Source organism: Haliotis rubra, unplaced genomic scaffold (assembly GCF_003918875.1).
Source record: "Haliotis rubra isolate DU_JTF1 unplaced genomic scaffold, ASM391887v1 Scf104, whole genome shotgun sequence".
In the NCBI taxonomy this organism is placed as follows: Eukaryota; Metazoa; Mollusca; class Gastropoda; order Lepetellida; family Haliotidae; genus Haliotis; species Haliotis rubra.
Window position 1 is genome coordinate 564,800 of NW_025764937.1, and position 16,146 is coordinate 580,945.

The 16,146-nt window shown below is 38.7% G+C and overlaps 1 protein-coding gene across 1 annotated transcript; it reads right to left on the reverse strand.

Moving 5' to 3' along the window:
- Window positions 1-3,179: 3,179 nt before the first annotated feature.
- Window positions 3,180-11,812, reverse strand: LOC124274522 (glycoprotein-N-acetylgalactosamine 3-beta-galactosyltransferase 1-like). The gene is made up of 3 exons (XM_046709888.1): window positions 11,188-11,812; window positions 5,799-6,457; window positions 3,180-3,338 (listed from the first exon to the last, which is right to left on the reverse strand). Exons 1-3 carry the CDS (start codon window positions 11,810-11,812, stop codon window positions 3,180-3,182), a joined length of 1,443 nt encoding a protein of 480 aa, XP_046565844.1.
- Window positions 11,813-16,146: the final 4,334 nt, after the last annotated feature.

Here is a 16,146-nt window from a genome sequence, read left to right on the forward strand (position 1 = left end):
TATACTGAACCGCAAAAGAAACACCACACCGATAAAGGTTTCTTAAAGCAAACACTTTAATTCGCTCTTATTAACAATCAAAAAGGAGGACTTAGTTCAAACTTGACAATTATAGTTAACATCTTTTGGGGAATCATATTTAGATCTCGCACAAAAAAGATCACCAAACATGGTGCCATTGAGTGAGTGAGTGAGTGAGTTTAGTTTTAGGCCGCTTTTAGCATTATTCCAGCAATATCACGGCGGGGGACACCAAAAATGGGCTTCACATATTGTACCCATGTAGGGAATCGAACCCGGGCCTTCGGCGTGACGAGCGAACGCTTTAACCACTAGGCTACCCCACCGCCCCTGGTGCCATTGGGATACCTCAAGTCAGTATCGTGTGTGGCCTCCATTGGCACCGATGACGGCGTTGCATCGACTGTACAATGTTGCTCTGGCAGTGTGGGCACGAGCGTTGTCTTACTGGAAGATGTGATTTCTGTGACGTCCAAAATGTGGTACAGCGTGGGATCTTATGACTTGGTCAATATAGCGAGCAGCTGTCACGGCATTTCCTCATCCTGGACCAAGATTCTGGAACACCACGGGGCCAACTCTCTGGTTCAGACCGATTGCACCCCACGCCATGTTGCTTGGACAACCCCACGAATCTCTTTCAACAATACACGCATTAGAAAACCGTTCCCCACGTCTTCGCCATACTCTCACTCTGCCATCGGCTGTTGTAACACAATATCGGCTTTCATCAGAAAAAAACCCTCAGTTCTTCATTTTAGATAACGACAATGTCGATGCTGAGTTGCAGTCGGTTTGGGCGGTGAGGAGCGGTCTGTGGCAGCAGAGGTTTCTTCCGCGCAAACATCCACATACTGTATCGGCACTAATTGGTCTGTAATGAGTCCCAATTGTCCGGTGTGCTGTTTCCGTCCCTCAGATAAAGCGATGCTGCAGATGGTTGCGCACAGTCTGTCGGTCTTGACGTTGTGATGTTACTGAAGGTCGTCCACTGCGTGGATGGTCTTGGATGCTGTTAGTGGTCTGATACCGCTCCTGCAGTCGGTTATAAATTGTCCTAACATTAAAATGAATATTAAAACAACATTATAATGATTGGGTACCCTCAGTTCAGTCTGGCCAACTTGCAGTCGTCCCAAAGTAAGTCGTAAGTCGTAGCATGGCGATTGTGTCAAGACAAGAATTATTTCAGGCGAGTTTGGGACTCGGTTTCATTGGTAGGGTTGTCATGATATGCACGTGCATTTTAATTTTCACGAATGTCATACAGAACCTTTTACCAGGTCTGAATTTTGGGTGCGTTTGGTCGAGATGCTTTTTCATCAGAATATAACTGTCAATATAAATTGATAAACATGTTAACTAAACCATACAATCATAATAAAAACACCACCTTGTAAAAACTTTCTTTTGCACTTCAGTATATGAGTTCTTCTTCAATAAATATGCTGATGAATGCGTAAAAAAGTATTCTTAAGCCCGCAAAGGCTACATAAAAGTTGGAACTGAATATCATAGATTGCATTATTGTAAAATCGCAAACAAAGCATGTACTACAAACAGGTACTACAAGACAAATTGATGAACACAAACACGCATAAGGAAATATATTTCTTCTCCTAAAGAGATCTGGAAAATATTTAACGGAAAGACGACATCATTGTTTATAGTCCCATTCCAGCTGAGGATAGTTTTGAAAAATCTATTAAAGACATTAATTGTACAAAATGTGATGAGAAGCAGTTAATAGACGTCACGGAACCAGTACTTAATAAATGTACCTCAATGGAAGAGACCAAAGAGGGAATTAAATCGTTGAAACAAGAAAACATGTGGATTAGATTTCATAGAAACAAGTTGATGTATTTGATGTATTGATGTATTTGAACTGCTATTTGCGCTACAGCAGATAGGTGTAACGGTGTAACCTCCTCCTGATTAATCACTGTATTCCATTTCATTAAACCTTATAGTCCTTGGTGTTGCCCGCCGTGATGTAAAACCTAACTCAGTCAGTCAGTTACAGTCCTTGTTCTGAATGCTGTACGTATTTTAATACAGTTAATGCCAATCAATAATGCAGCTTTTACATATCATCATAATTACAGCTGTGACGATATATCGTAGTATCGATAATCGTGATACTTTATCTGACGATAAATATATCGATACGTTTTTTCGTATCGTGATATGTATCGTTGACCTTAACATTGTTAATTTTCATTAGATATTGACGGTTATGTCAAATTTCTTGCTATTAAAATATGACTTTTAAAGGAAAATAACTAAAGAAAGCATATCGTGATATGCATTGAATCGAATCTTATCGTTCCAAGATATCGCGATACGTATCGTATCGTATCGTGAAATTTCTGTATCGTCACGCCTCTAATCATAATAGACATCTCAGCTTATAACCATCCAAACACAGTTCCCTTCAGATGCACTAATTAACTCATCAATTTTGGGAGATGTTTTCAAATAGGTGGGGAAATTGCCAGGCCATAATATTCTTGGGTTGGGAAATGTCCAGGTGGGGAAATGACCTGGGCCTCCTTTCACGAACCAACCTTTACTAAGGTTAAACATTGCACTAAGGTTACCTTAGTGACTTACGATCACCTTAGTGCTTTGTGAAAGGACAACCTGGTAGGGAATTGCCCAGCATCCACTGTCTCTCGTGGTATTTAAGAGACCACCTGATGTTTTAGACTTACCTTTATGATTAATAGTTATAAACAACAAGTTAAATTGAGTGAGTTAAAATTTAACGTCACCTCGGCAATATTTCAGCAATATAGTGACGAACAAGAAGTTAAAAACAACAATGGACAGACAAAGAAACTCCAATGGGCACATAAAGAGGCTACGGCATTCCCTTGGACTTATTGGTGTGATGACAGACATGACCAAGTGGATAACCAATTATCTGTATAATTGACGGTTACTGCGTAATAAACATGACGAACTGAAACCAAACACTTTAAAAAAATGAAAGCGTTCAAAAGTAGTAATTCTAAAAGATAAAACGTTGCCCAAACAGAGGGTTTTAAAGTCACTCTGAGACACGAATAACTCTAAACACATGATGGAACTTGGCTGTCGAACACGGCATCAGTCGAAAGACGTCCCCTGTATCTCTCCGCTTGTGGATTGATCTAAGATTCTCGTTTCACCTTGACATGTCTATTGAACTCCTGGGTGCCGGACACAATGCCATACGGTCGTAAGTGGTAGATGTAAAACTCCAGAGCGTACATCGTCTTTGGGGGCACGTAGTGGAAGGTTATGGCGTAGTCGGAGATGCTGTCTATACCCTGAAATATAATATGTTTCTCGTGAAAACTTTACTTAATGCTGATGAATACTTTTGTGTCGATATTCGTCCGGGACACATTTATTGAGAACTATCGTACTTCCGTGTACAGTGAAACCCGTCTAAACCGGTTCGAATACAATGCCGGATTAGACAGCGACGATCATTTTCCAACATGGCTGCCATTTACACTCGTCAGTCTCCGCACAATCACTACTTCCTGATTTTCTAGCGTGCCGAGAGGAGCGTATTAAATTATGGGACCTTGATTGGACTGCTCATACCCATGCTAGCTTAGAGCGTTCAATTCAACGCGCAGTCACCACACACGCGATTATCTAGCGTGCCAAGAGGAAATAAAATGCCGATTTAGACAAGTGCTGGATTAGACAATGTTTTAATGATCCTAATATCGTTGTAAAATGTCGAGACCAAAATATTATGCCGGCATGCCGGCTTAGACAGGTGCCGTTGTTGGCAGGTTTCATTGTATTTCATGGTTAAAACAACATATACTGGACAAAAATAGTTAGGGATATATGTAAATTTTGAAATTTTGAATAGTGATCTAATTAGAAGATAAATTATTTGGTTTGTTCAATTTCCGGGACTCATTGGAATTCAACATAGGCAAATTTAGTGTAAAACCGACGGCGTTAGCCGGAGGTTTTAAACGTTAAAATTTGCCTATGATTCTTCCAAGAATTTGTCGTCTCAAAGATTGTATCAAAATCCCAGAGAAAGAATTTGAGGTGGTAATGTTCCTCAATTATGCAAATTCATGCAGCGAAAATAGTACGGTATTAATGCCAACTTATTAATGTGCGGTTATTAGGCCATCATTTTCGGGTATGTCGAACAATATTCGACAAGTGTAATTAACCAATCAGATTGCGGAAAAAACTCACTATTGGTTTACAATCCTTCATTGACACACTGATAAAATATCAATCTTAAAAATATCAATATCCCTAACTTATTTTGTCCAGTATATAACGTTAATGTTATACCTGATTTTCATAAACTGGGTTGATTTACGCTCACTGTGGACGTGTGGATATACAAGGGCGGAAGAAGTGCTTCACATCATAAATGTTGTAAATCTTGCGTCATCATCAATTACATGACTCACAATGCTACTACGTCAAAAACCTGATGACATCACAATGCTATGACGTCATAACTTGATGACGTCACAATGCTATGACATCGCTGTATTGCAAGTCTAATGGCAGTAAAATGTTCAGAGATGTATATTTTTCAGAGAAATCAGTAAATGAAGAGTGATTTGTGATGATAAGTAGAATCTCACACTCGTATCTTCTGGTATCAAATATATCAACACTCGTTGAAAAAAGTAAAAATATGCTCGGCAAGCGTCTAATATTTGTAACTTTATCAACTGGTGTTGAGTGAGTGAGTGAGTTAAGATTTATAGTCACATCTGCAAAATTTTGGCCATATCGTGACTTAAAAAGTTATAAATTGATAATAAATGGAATTTAAATTACAAAAACCTGTCGACGAAGGACAGTAAAATAACTAGATTATCACAGACAGAAACGTAAAACCAGTAATCAAATCTAAAACATTTTGACTATAGAGGACAATACAATATTAAACCAGGCTATAGATTGCCAACAACTGAAGGTAGATCACCATACTAGGGACCATGGGGACTTACAGTACATTTGCTTCCTACATGGACCCTAGCTGGATTTACACCATCCCATCAGCCGCTGGCGATTGTAGTAAAAATTGAGCCGAAATTTAAAAGAACAAAAACACTACGTTTAAAAATCTGGTAAGCTTAAATTTAACTTTGAAAGTTTTGGGACTTACGTACCCTCTCAGTCGGACCAACTCGTTTTGATATAATCGATATCAGTAAACACTTGGGTGAGAATATCTATATATATATATATATATACAACTGGTATTAAAAGATATTGTACACCACACGTTCCCGATCGAATGTGGCTAGACTCATACACAGTGACAGAAGGGAGACAGCGACAGAAGGGAGAGTGACACTCCCGAACCAACGAGTTGCTGAATAACAAAATTAGCACTCACTCACGTATTCATGCACCTGCAAACTGGGAATGACGAATGCACGAATATATATGTGGATACAGATATCCATAGTCCCATCAGATGGACATGGGGATCCATACTCCCAACCGGTAGTTGTACTGTACACATTCCCGATTAATGGAAACAAGTATCATACTTAATGTGGCAGTATTTAATACAAGTCCATTCCAGATGCATGAATGAGGCTGGAAGATGAAGTTAAAACTCAGCTGATCGATTCAGCTTTACTTATTCGTACAACAAGTTTGAATCCAGTGCTGATTGTATGATTCATTTGACCAACTCTTATAACGGCTTTGTCAGACTGCAATGGGATAAATATAAGTTTTCCCTGGAGAAATACAACATTGTGTGTTTAGCGTACCTTCTTAGCACCATTTGCATCGTACTTGTAAAACCACTCTGGGTATACACCCATCACGTGTGCCTCTGGCTTAAAACAGTGGAATCTGCTCCTCCCGAGAGCGTCTGTTGTGTTGACTGTCCTCACTCCCAGGTTCTCCATACATCTGCCGAACGCTACATCTTCTGCACCACCATCAGGCCTGCACAGTTTAGGATCGTGTCCCTTCTCCCCATATCTCCTCAACGCCTCCTTACTCAGCACATACCCTCCTCCGCCACTGTAGTACCCTTGTTTGACATTTACCTTGAAATGATGGCCAAAAAATACAGGTTCGGATTTGTTTTGGGACGTCAGAAAGTATCGGAGATTTTCTAAAATAACATATGTGTCATCGTCAGCTTTCATGAACCAGTCAGCATCATCAAAGTGGTTTTCGTAAATGTAGCGGAAAGCCTGCATCGTTTTGGCCGTCAGATGCTCCCGCCCTTCCGTCACGTTTAATCCGATTGTAGGAAACTTTGGATCTGTCACAGAGCTCATGAAGAGGACTTTGTTGCAGCGCCTACTCCACGTGTCACGAACGACACGTGTTTTAACATCCAGGTTCTTTGGTGACGTCATAATCCAGCAGAGCACTCGCTCCTTTTGATATAGAGCCTTGGATATGGCATCATTATCTGTTCCAACAAAGAAGGAACCAGTTACTATTCTTTGAGATATTTTTATCAAACAATGTCATACATCAAGAGTGTTTGACTCAGTAACTTCCCTCTGTGGCGGTGTCCTCCCACAACTTTACACTTTATTACTGCAAGGAACCACCAACAGTGGTACACGAGTTACATGTTACACATAGTTATATAGAAGTTACAGCAAGATGGCGTGCACAACATTCAGAAATTTTGACAGTTTTTTTCAGGACATGTATCTTATTATTCCCAACAAGTTGCTTATATTTTGACATGTTAGGCCATTTATAATAATAATCACTGATAATAGAAGAACGTTCATTCGCCAATGCTTTACATCTAAAAACTTAGTGGAATTCGTCGCCAATTTGTTGAGAGTTACACAATGTACAAAATCTCTCTTCATGTTCGACCAGCGACCCTGTTCTATAGGCAATTTGTGATTACTTGTTCTAAAATATAGTAAAGGTTTATAAATGTTATCCGTGAGCAATAAATACTTTTCAAAACATGGTGAATCTTTAATAATGGAATAGTAGAAACCTTTCGGAGGAATCCCGAATGGCACTTCTCCAGGACTGCAAAAACTGGTCCTTTAAAATTAGAACCACTTTTGCAGTTAACCATTCTTTTGAAAAAATATATGGATATTCAAAACAATGCGGGATACCACAAGTTCTTAAAATATCTTTGATGTAATTTAACCAAGGATAAGAATAGCCATGTGTACGTTTACTAATAATGTAATTTAGCATAAATGAGGCAATTGTATTGGTAGGATTAGGACATGATAATTTGCACCAGTATGCTATAGCACGTTTATCTATTTGTATGCGTAACGGTTCTCTCCCATATTCACCGTAATACATATAGTTGTCTGTTGACATCCTCAGACCTGCTACAAGCTTTAGAAATGTCAAGTTTACACGTTCAATTAGATTAGTGTCCTCAAAGCCCCAGATTTCACAGCCGTATTGTAAGACCGGAAGAACAACTTTATCGAAAGAAGAGATAAGACAATCCAAAAGTAAATGTAAATTTCTCGCTCGTTTTAATAAAGACATTGAGGCTTTATTACCCATATCTGCAGCGTGCTTGAAAGCAGTTATCATTCTTCCGTTTCTATGAAATGTTATTTCGTGGTACTTAAAGGTATAAAAAATGTCCAGGTGGCAATGATTATAGAGGAATTTGTTTTAATTTTTTGCCCGCTGAACCCGATCCAAATATAAAATATTTTTGTTTTATCTGAGTTAACTTCAAGTTTCCAAAATCACAATAACGTGAAAACCAATCAAGTGCCGTCTGCAGATGGTAGTTACTTTCGGCTACAAGTACAGTGTAATCAGCATAAAGCAACACTAAAAGTTTAAGGTGGATGGTCAAGTGATCATTATCGTATTCTAGCTTCAGACCATCACACCGATTACAAGTTAGATATTCTTCAAGATCATTAAGATACAATGCGAAAAGAAGAGGAGATAGGTTTTCTCCTTGACGGACCCCCGACAGACATGGAAGGCAGCTTGATTTCATCTTATTTATCATAACACATGATTTAATTTCATTATACATATTTCGGATAAGATTAAATGTTTAACCTTTTACCCCACAGCGTAATAGTTTTGTCCAAAGTCCAGCCCGCCATACCTTGTCAAAAGCCTTAGAGAAATCGATGAAAGCACAATATAACTTCTTGCGTCTATTTTGCAACGAAGTAATAAGACTCTGTATAATAAAAAACATGATCTGCTGTTGAAAAACCCTTTGCGAAAGCCCGATTGCGAATGGGAAATGATTTCAAAGTTTTCACAGAATTTGGTCAGTCGTTCATTGAGAATGGAAGTATATAGTTTGCCGAAACAGCTAAGTATCGAAATTGGGCGGTATGAATTTGGATCATCGGCGTTTCCCTTTTTCTTATAAATTGGCTTAATAATACCTGTAAGCCATGCATCGGGTAAAATACCAGTATTTATATTACTATCAAATTGAAATAGTCAGTATATACAGCTAATAATGTAGGAGAGTTGCAATCAGGTATTCATTTCGTATCACATCTAAGCCAGGTGTTTTGTTTTCCTTGAGTTTGTTTAAAGCGGACAGTACTTCATTCTCTGAAATAACTCCATTTAAAATCAAATCATCATATTCTGGGGTATCATCAATATCAAATTCACCATTCACACTTCCACTTATTTCCGTCTCATTTATTTTCTGAAAGTAATCATGAAATTCTTCAAGAGATATTTGATCAGTGCTGTGCATATGTTTAGGGTTCAAAATTTTCCAATAATGTCTAGGTGACGCTTTAATATTGTCTCGAAAACCTTTTCTGAGAAAATGCACGTTCTGCTTTACATATTTATTCATACACAGCTTATATTCCCTACTTTTAAGTCGCAACATGCTTCTATTGCTGTCACTTTTGTTTCTTGAATATGCATTCTTTGCCCGAAAGAACTGGCTTCGCTTTTCTTTACAATCTTCACCAAACCACGTTTTGTTGACGCGCGTTGCCTTACGTTTGATAGTAGCGTTTTCCTTATTAGGAGCATGCGCAAAAGAAGTCCGTGCTGAATCAAGAAGCACGTGCGTAATTTCGTTGGCTAACGAGTTTATGACCTCAGCCAGATCACATTGACCTGGCTGTGTTGACCTTATTTTATCAATGACTTTGTTTACACTATGCTGCTGCAGTTCTTCCTTAAATACTGGCAATTTGCTATTTTCAAACTTGCCTGGTTCTTGTAGTAGCTTCGTTATTAATGTTTACACACTGTACACTATCACAATCAACTTGATCTTGAAACTGATTAATACCGAGACTGAAGCTGACAGGGCAATGTACATCAGAGAGTATGGGACAAAAATCATTAACACTAAAATGTGAAAATAATGGCAAAGATCTTGCAGAGGACAAAACATAAGCAACAATACTTGTATCATTAAAAGTTGTATTGCTTTCCAGACTATCAGGGGCGGTGGGATAGCCTAATGGTTAAAGCGTTGGCTCGTCACGCCGAAGACCCAGGTTCGAATCCCCACATGGGCACAATGTGTGAAGCCCATTTCTGGTGTCCCCCGCCGTAATGTTGCTTGAATATTGCTAAAAGCGGCGTAAAACCAAACTCAGTCAGTCAGTCCAGACTATCACAGCCAAGTCGGCCATAACATATAAACAAATTATGACATTTGCATAATCGATAAGTTTATGTCCATAATTGTTTGGGCTACCTCTGTCCTTTGTATCTCTTTGCCTTGGTAAATTGAGATCAAATAATACAGATTCAGGATCTAGCTCTGGTCCCATCTCATCTATGTCCAGTTCTAAATCATTTATTATGTGAAAATAATCCTGTACTCTTTTGGTCCTTGCATTAAAATGCCCAGTGAGTATAACAAAGTCAGACTCTGACTCAAAGGGACATAAACTATTTTCAATATCTTGGAACATGTCTTCTCTATAGTATCTAGAGCTTTCAGGTGGAATGTATACTACACCTATAAACAAGTCCTGGGTACATGAGGCAGTTTACCAGATTCTCTCAGCCACAACACAGTATCAATATCATAATCAACAATGGACACATAGTCACTATATTCTTCTTTGACAGCCGCACCTATCCCACCGGATCTTCTAGCGAATGACTTTCTTTTTTTCAGGTACACTTTATAACCACAATAGCAATGTCATCTAAAGAGTCTTAGTTTCATGTAGTCCTGCAATATCATATAAACTCAACAAAATCAGGGTAATCTAGCCTCTTTCTCAGGCCATACACATTCAAGCTGACACATTTCAGGTCATCAGGTTGGATCACAGCTCCAGTTCTACATCTTGGTGCAGGATTGCAGAAATTAGCTGTTGTTTGATGAGGATCATGCTCAGTACTGCCGTCCTCCCTCTAGTTAAGTCTTGGTGTCGCGGCTTGTCTGGGGGTGGAGTCTACTAATGTATACGGGGAATAACGCCTACAGTCTTAAATAAACAATCTTACGCACCAGTGGTTACAAATTGCACTGCCTCTACCCTTTCACTAAAGTGGTAGGTCCCCACTTCATTGTGCACTGATGCCTACAGGGAATACAAAACACAGACTTTTAAATGACATTTTATAAGATTTAATCATATCATCGTTTTCATTTCTTAACACAAAATTACATTACATTACATATTATTGAAATTTTAATTGAGATTACATTACATTATAAATCATATAATTGAATTATTAATTGAAATGACATTACCTTACATTCTAAATCATATATTACATTATAAATCAACATGAATTATTTACAGATGTACAAATATACAACTGACTGAGTTTGGTTTTACGCCGCTTTTAGCAATATTCCAGCAACATCACGGCGGGGGACACCAGAAATGGGCTTCACACATTGTACCCATGTGGGGTACAAATATACAAACATACAAATATACAAATATACATTTCTGATGACAACTGAAGTCATTCATGCTGTTTGAGTCATTTACGCCAACTTAATGAAATGTCAAGCAGCTGAGAGGAATCCTGCTGGTAGGCTTTGCTGAAGCCGAGAGTCTGAACCTTCCTCCAGAGAGCCTGTGTGTAGTGGAAGTAGTAGCCACGGATGTCACAGTTGGGGAAGACGGTCTCAACAGCGTTGATGCCGGCGATTTCGAAATCAGTCTGGATGACATCAGGCTGAAGGGGGGATCCTGTTGTCTGTTGTACCTTGTCGCTCAGGTGCGGCGTGGGCGGTTGGGCAGCAGACAGAGTAGAACGTGCCGTCCATGTAGAGGGTGCCGACTACTTGTAGGAGGGTCAGGCGGTCACTTGTGGCGAAGCAGATGATCCTGTCGTCGTCTCCGTCGTCTATGCAAAGGAAGGGCAGTCTATCAGAAGTTTCCTTGAAGCAGTCTGGTAGATTCACCTCGCTGAGCGGCATCGTCTTTCGTCTCTGCTTGTAGAGTCCACTCTTCACTGAATAGAAGGACTTGACGGTCGCTGCTTCATCTCGGTCCAGTCTTGAAATCTCCTCGTCGTAGATGGTCGGTACTGGCATTAACTCAGTCTGTACCCGTCGCCGCAGAGCACTGGCAATCTTCAGAGCCGCTTGATCTTCCTGTGGATGGTTGTGTGGGGACTGATTTCGAACAAACTGTCCGACAGTGGTAAACTTACACCAAGGCAGCCTCCATGAACACACTTCCAGTGTACGCAGGTCTGTCGTCGGTTGTTGAGTCTGTACCTGTAACCTGTATCTAGTAGTATCTGCTGTCCTCCTTCCTGTGATGTGAAGTACTCGACTGTCATTGGGTTTGCCATGGTTAGCAAAGAAGACTTTGGTTACAAGCATTTTAAAGCAATACATCTCCTTCTCAATGGAGGAGGGGTGGGTACAGGGCGTTGTCCACGTAAAGTTTGTTCACGACAACATGAGTTTTCTTGTTGTTTTTCCTGGCTTCCCTCATAAGTGGGAATAAGACATCTCTCCTATATTCACTCACTTCGTCAGGGAACTGCTCCACCATTCGGTATGGCTTACCCTGGAGTTCCCTGCCTGCCCTTTTCACTCTATCCCTTTCTGCAGTTATATTGAACTTAGCTATAATGGACCTAGGTCTGGTATAACCGCCACTAGCTCTCCATCGGGGCCCATATTCTATGGACTCGTTGGAAGATTATCTGATCAGCATCAACCTTAAATTCATCCTTAATAAATGTTCTCAGTATCTGTTCAGTATCTTCGGGGACTTGTGGTATGTCTTGTTCTTCGAATCCAGTGAATATAAGATTATCTCTCATTGATCTACAACGTAGATCTATCCTTGGTTCGAAGATTTTGTGCCTGTAGATCAACAATCAACTTGGGTTGCTCTTAGACTTGAAGCACCTGTAAATCCCTCTCCAGCTTTTGTTTATCAACAGACCAGTCATCAAACTTAGAACTGACGAATTCTACACTCCTTTCAACAGTATCTACTTTAGACTTGAGATCGTCTAGCTGTGCTACTTTGATCTCTAGGCGAGAAACTTTACTTTGGATATCAGAGACAGATTTGTCGATACTGTCAAGCTTGGAGAGTTTTGTCTCTATATTACTGAGTGAAGTAAGTATCGGTGACAAACCAGCAGATTGAGGATTTACAGAAAGTGGATGGAGATTCTGTCCAGGATTAGTTTGGGCAGGCGGTGATTGGAAGTCGAGGGGTGATTGTGGTGTCATGGAGTGACAACATTGACTCTCTCACTGCCGCGTTGATGTTTCCTTGTGACGTGTCACTCTGCGGCCTAGTGTCGTCCACATTTCCATCCGTTTCGGGAGTATTAGCGGGCCTTTTTCTTTTTAGTTTGGGCTCCTGGGTTGGAGTTTTATTTGTGGTACTCATTTTCTTGTGTTAATTGGAACAGATAAGTTGATTTCTGGGTGAAAAGAAACAAGTAAGCTTCGGGGCTTTCAAAACACAACCTACCCGGCCATCTTGCTAACGCAGACAAGCAGTTCGCAGACGCCTTAAAACAACAACATTTACGGTTCAATGAACAGATTAGCTACTACCTGTTACCTGCACGTTATAATGGAATAGTTGAAACACAAAAAAACAAGAAAAAAACTGGAGCTATATTATTTACTTTGAAAGTTGGCCGAAAAGACATTAAGTTGAGTTTTGATTGTTGCAATATAAAAACAGTTGATTTTCATAAACATTTGGGTTTTAACCTTCTCGTGTAACTGAAAACATTGTCAAAGAGACATCGAAAATGATTGGAGCATTTCAGAATTTAAAGTTCCTACTAAATAGAACAACACCGATTTTTCATCAGGATTTATTCTCACCTGTCGTAGGCAACCGGACAAGCTATGAGTTAAGAAACTCCAATAATTTTAGCCAACCATGTACGAGACTGAGGAGCTCAACATCATCGTTTATTCCATCAGCAGTTAAAGTGTGGAATAATATTCCCTTAGCTGTTAGAAATTGCGACTCTGTTGCATCATTTAAATTTTATATATGTGTGAAATAAAAATGTGCACCTAAATATTATTCATATGGAATAAGGAAGTTAAATGTTTTGCACGCAAGATTAAGATATATATGACGAGTACACTTAATTATGATTTATTTAGAATAAATATAAAAAAAAATGACGCATCATGTCAATGTGGCCATGGATGTGAGAATGTTTTTCATTACTTCCTTGAATGTCCATTGTATACTACTCAAAGACACAAACTGTAACAATCTTTAGAAAGTATTGTTGAAAATAGAACATTGATTGGTATTAATCTTATCTTACATGGCAATGCAGGTCTCTCAATTACTGAAAATTAGAATGTTTTCAATTATGTACATATCTATATCTCTCAAACAAAACGGTTTCTCAGTACATATCCTATTATTGGGAGAAGGCTTTTCTAAGCTGGATAACTTGTGCCTAATCATTTTCTTGAATGAACAAGATATGTTTCAATTAATTAACACAACCAAACCTCTCAGTGACAAACCTGTTTTAATATTCGATAGTAATTGAAAGTAAAAACAATTTTGAGAAGAGGAGACATATTATCATTTAATCACAACAAAGTTCTATTTACGCACAATCATACTTCTTAGTAACGAACCTGTTTCAGGCTCTCTCAATTCTGCTCACTAGACAGTAGACTGTTCCATTAAACCCGTAAGTGTTACCCTAATTAACCTTCTATACTACCCACCAAAAGTTTAGTCTCACGAGTGTAAATGTAGCCACTTACTTCAGTCAACTGTTCTAAACTAGATTTTGCTAAATATTTCATAATGTTTAAAGGTACTGTTTACACATGAACTGATGTATTGTAAAACAAATCCGTAACGTTGAAAAACATTATTGTCATGAGTTCAATAAATCGTGAAAATTGGCGAATTCTTAAAAAAACTTGACACCTAAACGCAGCTGTTCACATGCACGATATATGCACATGCTTTTCAGAAAACCGATGCAGGATCCTCGTGGAATTCATCTGCATAAGGTTTGCAGATGGTTCCCCTAAGTTAGTGGAGAAATTCATCTTAAATGTAACCGAATCTATATACATAACATTTAGCGAGTGCTTTAAGTGAGTCTAAACTTTTGATGGGTAGTATAGTTCAGTGTCTGTCAATCGACTGCCTGTCAAATGGGCGTCTGTGAATTGGGAGATAATCTCTGTGGCACTTGTCTCTGTCACAGATCACCGATTTCATAGGCCACAGAGTTTCAATTAACAAGGTGTAAAATGCTTTCATTAAGTGGTGTGTCCTGTATATAATATTGCAATTAATTTACATCGAAATGTTTACACATGCTCTATTACATGTGGAACAGATGTACTGCGTAACATCAAAGGGTATAATTAACATGTCTATTTAGTATTGTTCTTATGCTGATTGAATTGAACAAAAGGTCGATCCTTCATATGTGCTAATGTATGTTTTCTTATGGTTGTGGCAGAGGCTTAGGTTTGTCTCATCTGCTTGCCTCTATAAGACATTCTCTAAAGTGAGCACTGACCGTTTTTCTAATTTCCATCATCATGACTCAAGAGAAGCTTAAATACCTCAATGACATTGAAAAGTGGTTGACAAGTGAGAACTGCGAGGGAGTGAGTGTCTCAGGTTTGACTGACAATGCTCTGATATATACTACCCATCAAAGGTTTAGACTTACCGAAAGCATTCGCTATATATGTTATGTATATATATCTGGTTACATCGAAGATGAATTTCTCCACAACTTGGGGAACCAACTGCAAATCGTATGCAGATGAATTGCATGAGGATCATGCATCCATGCATCAAATTGATGAAAAGCACATGCAAATATCGTGCAAGGGAACATTTGCGTTTTGGTGAAAAGTTTTGTTAAGAATTCGCCAATTTTCACCGAGTTTCATCTTTTATTGAACCCATGACAATAATGTTTTCAAAGTTACGAATTTGTTTTACAATACGCCAGTTCATATATAAACAGTACCTTTAAACAGTATGGCCTATTTTGAAAAATCTAGTTTAGAACAGTTGACTGAAGTAAGTGGCTTACTTTACACTAGTGAGTCTAAACTTTTGATGAGTAGTATATGTACAGTTGTTGTTACTACTCCATGCTGACGATACAGTCTTGTTTGCTACAATCCCTAAATCTTTGCAACACTCACTAAACTCTTTCACAAGATACAGCGGCAAATGGAACCTTGACATTAATATCGTTTATACTAAAATAGTCATATTTGTAAGTGGCAAAAGAAGAGTTAATAAGCTATCATTTTTCATTGAGAAAAAAAATGAGATTGTTGACCATTATTGTACCTTGGATTTGTATTTCACAAAAATAGAAAATTTACCTTCGGTTTGAACTCATTAGCTGTGAATGCCACAAAATGTATGAGGGTGTATATACTTTCAAGGAATGCTCGTAACCTTGATCTACCACTAGACTGTACGATCAAATCCTTCGATGTCATGATACTCCCAATTCCTTTGTATGGTGCAGACATTTGGGGTATTCAAATTCAAATATAAATATTCTGGAAAAGGTACATCTGAAGTTTTTAAAGTTAGCATTAGGTCTTAAAGGGTCTACACCTAACTTTATGGTGTATGGCGAGCTAGGCTGAAAACCATTAACAATTCCGATAGCTAAAAGAAGGATAAACTACTGGCATAAACAAGT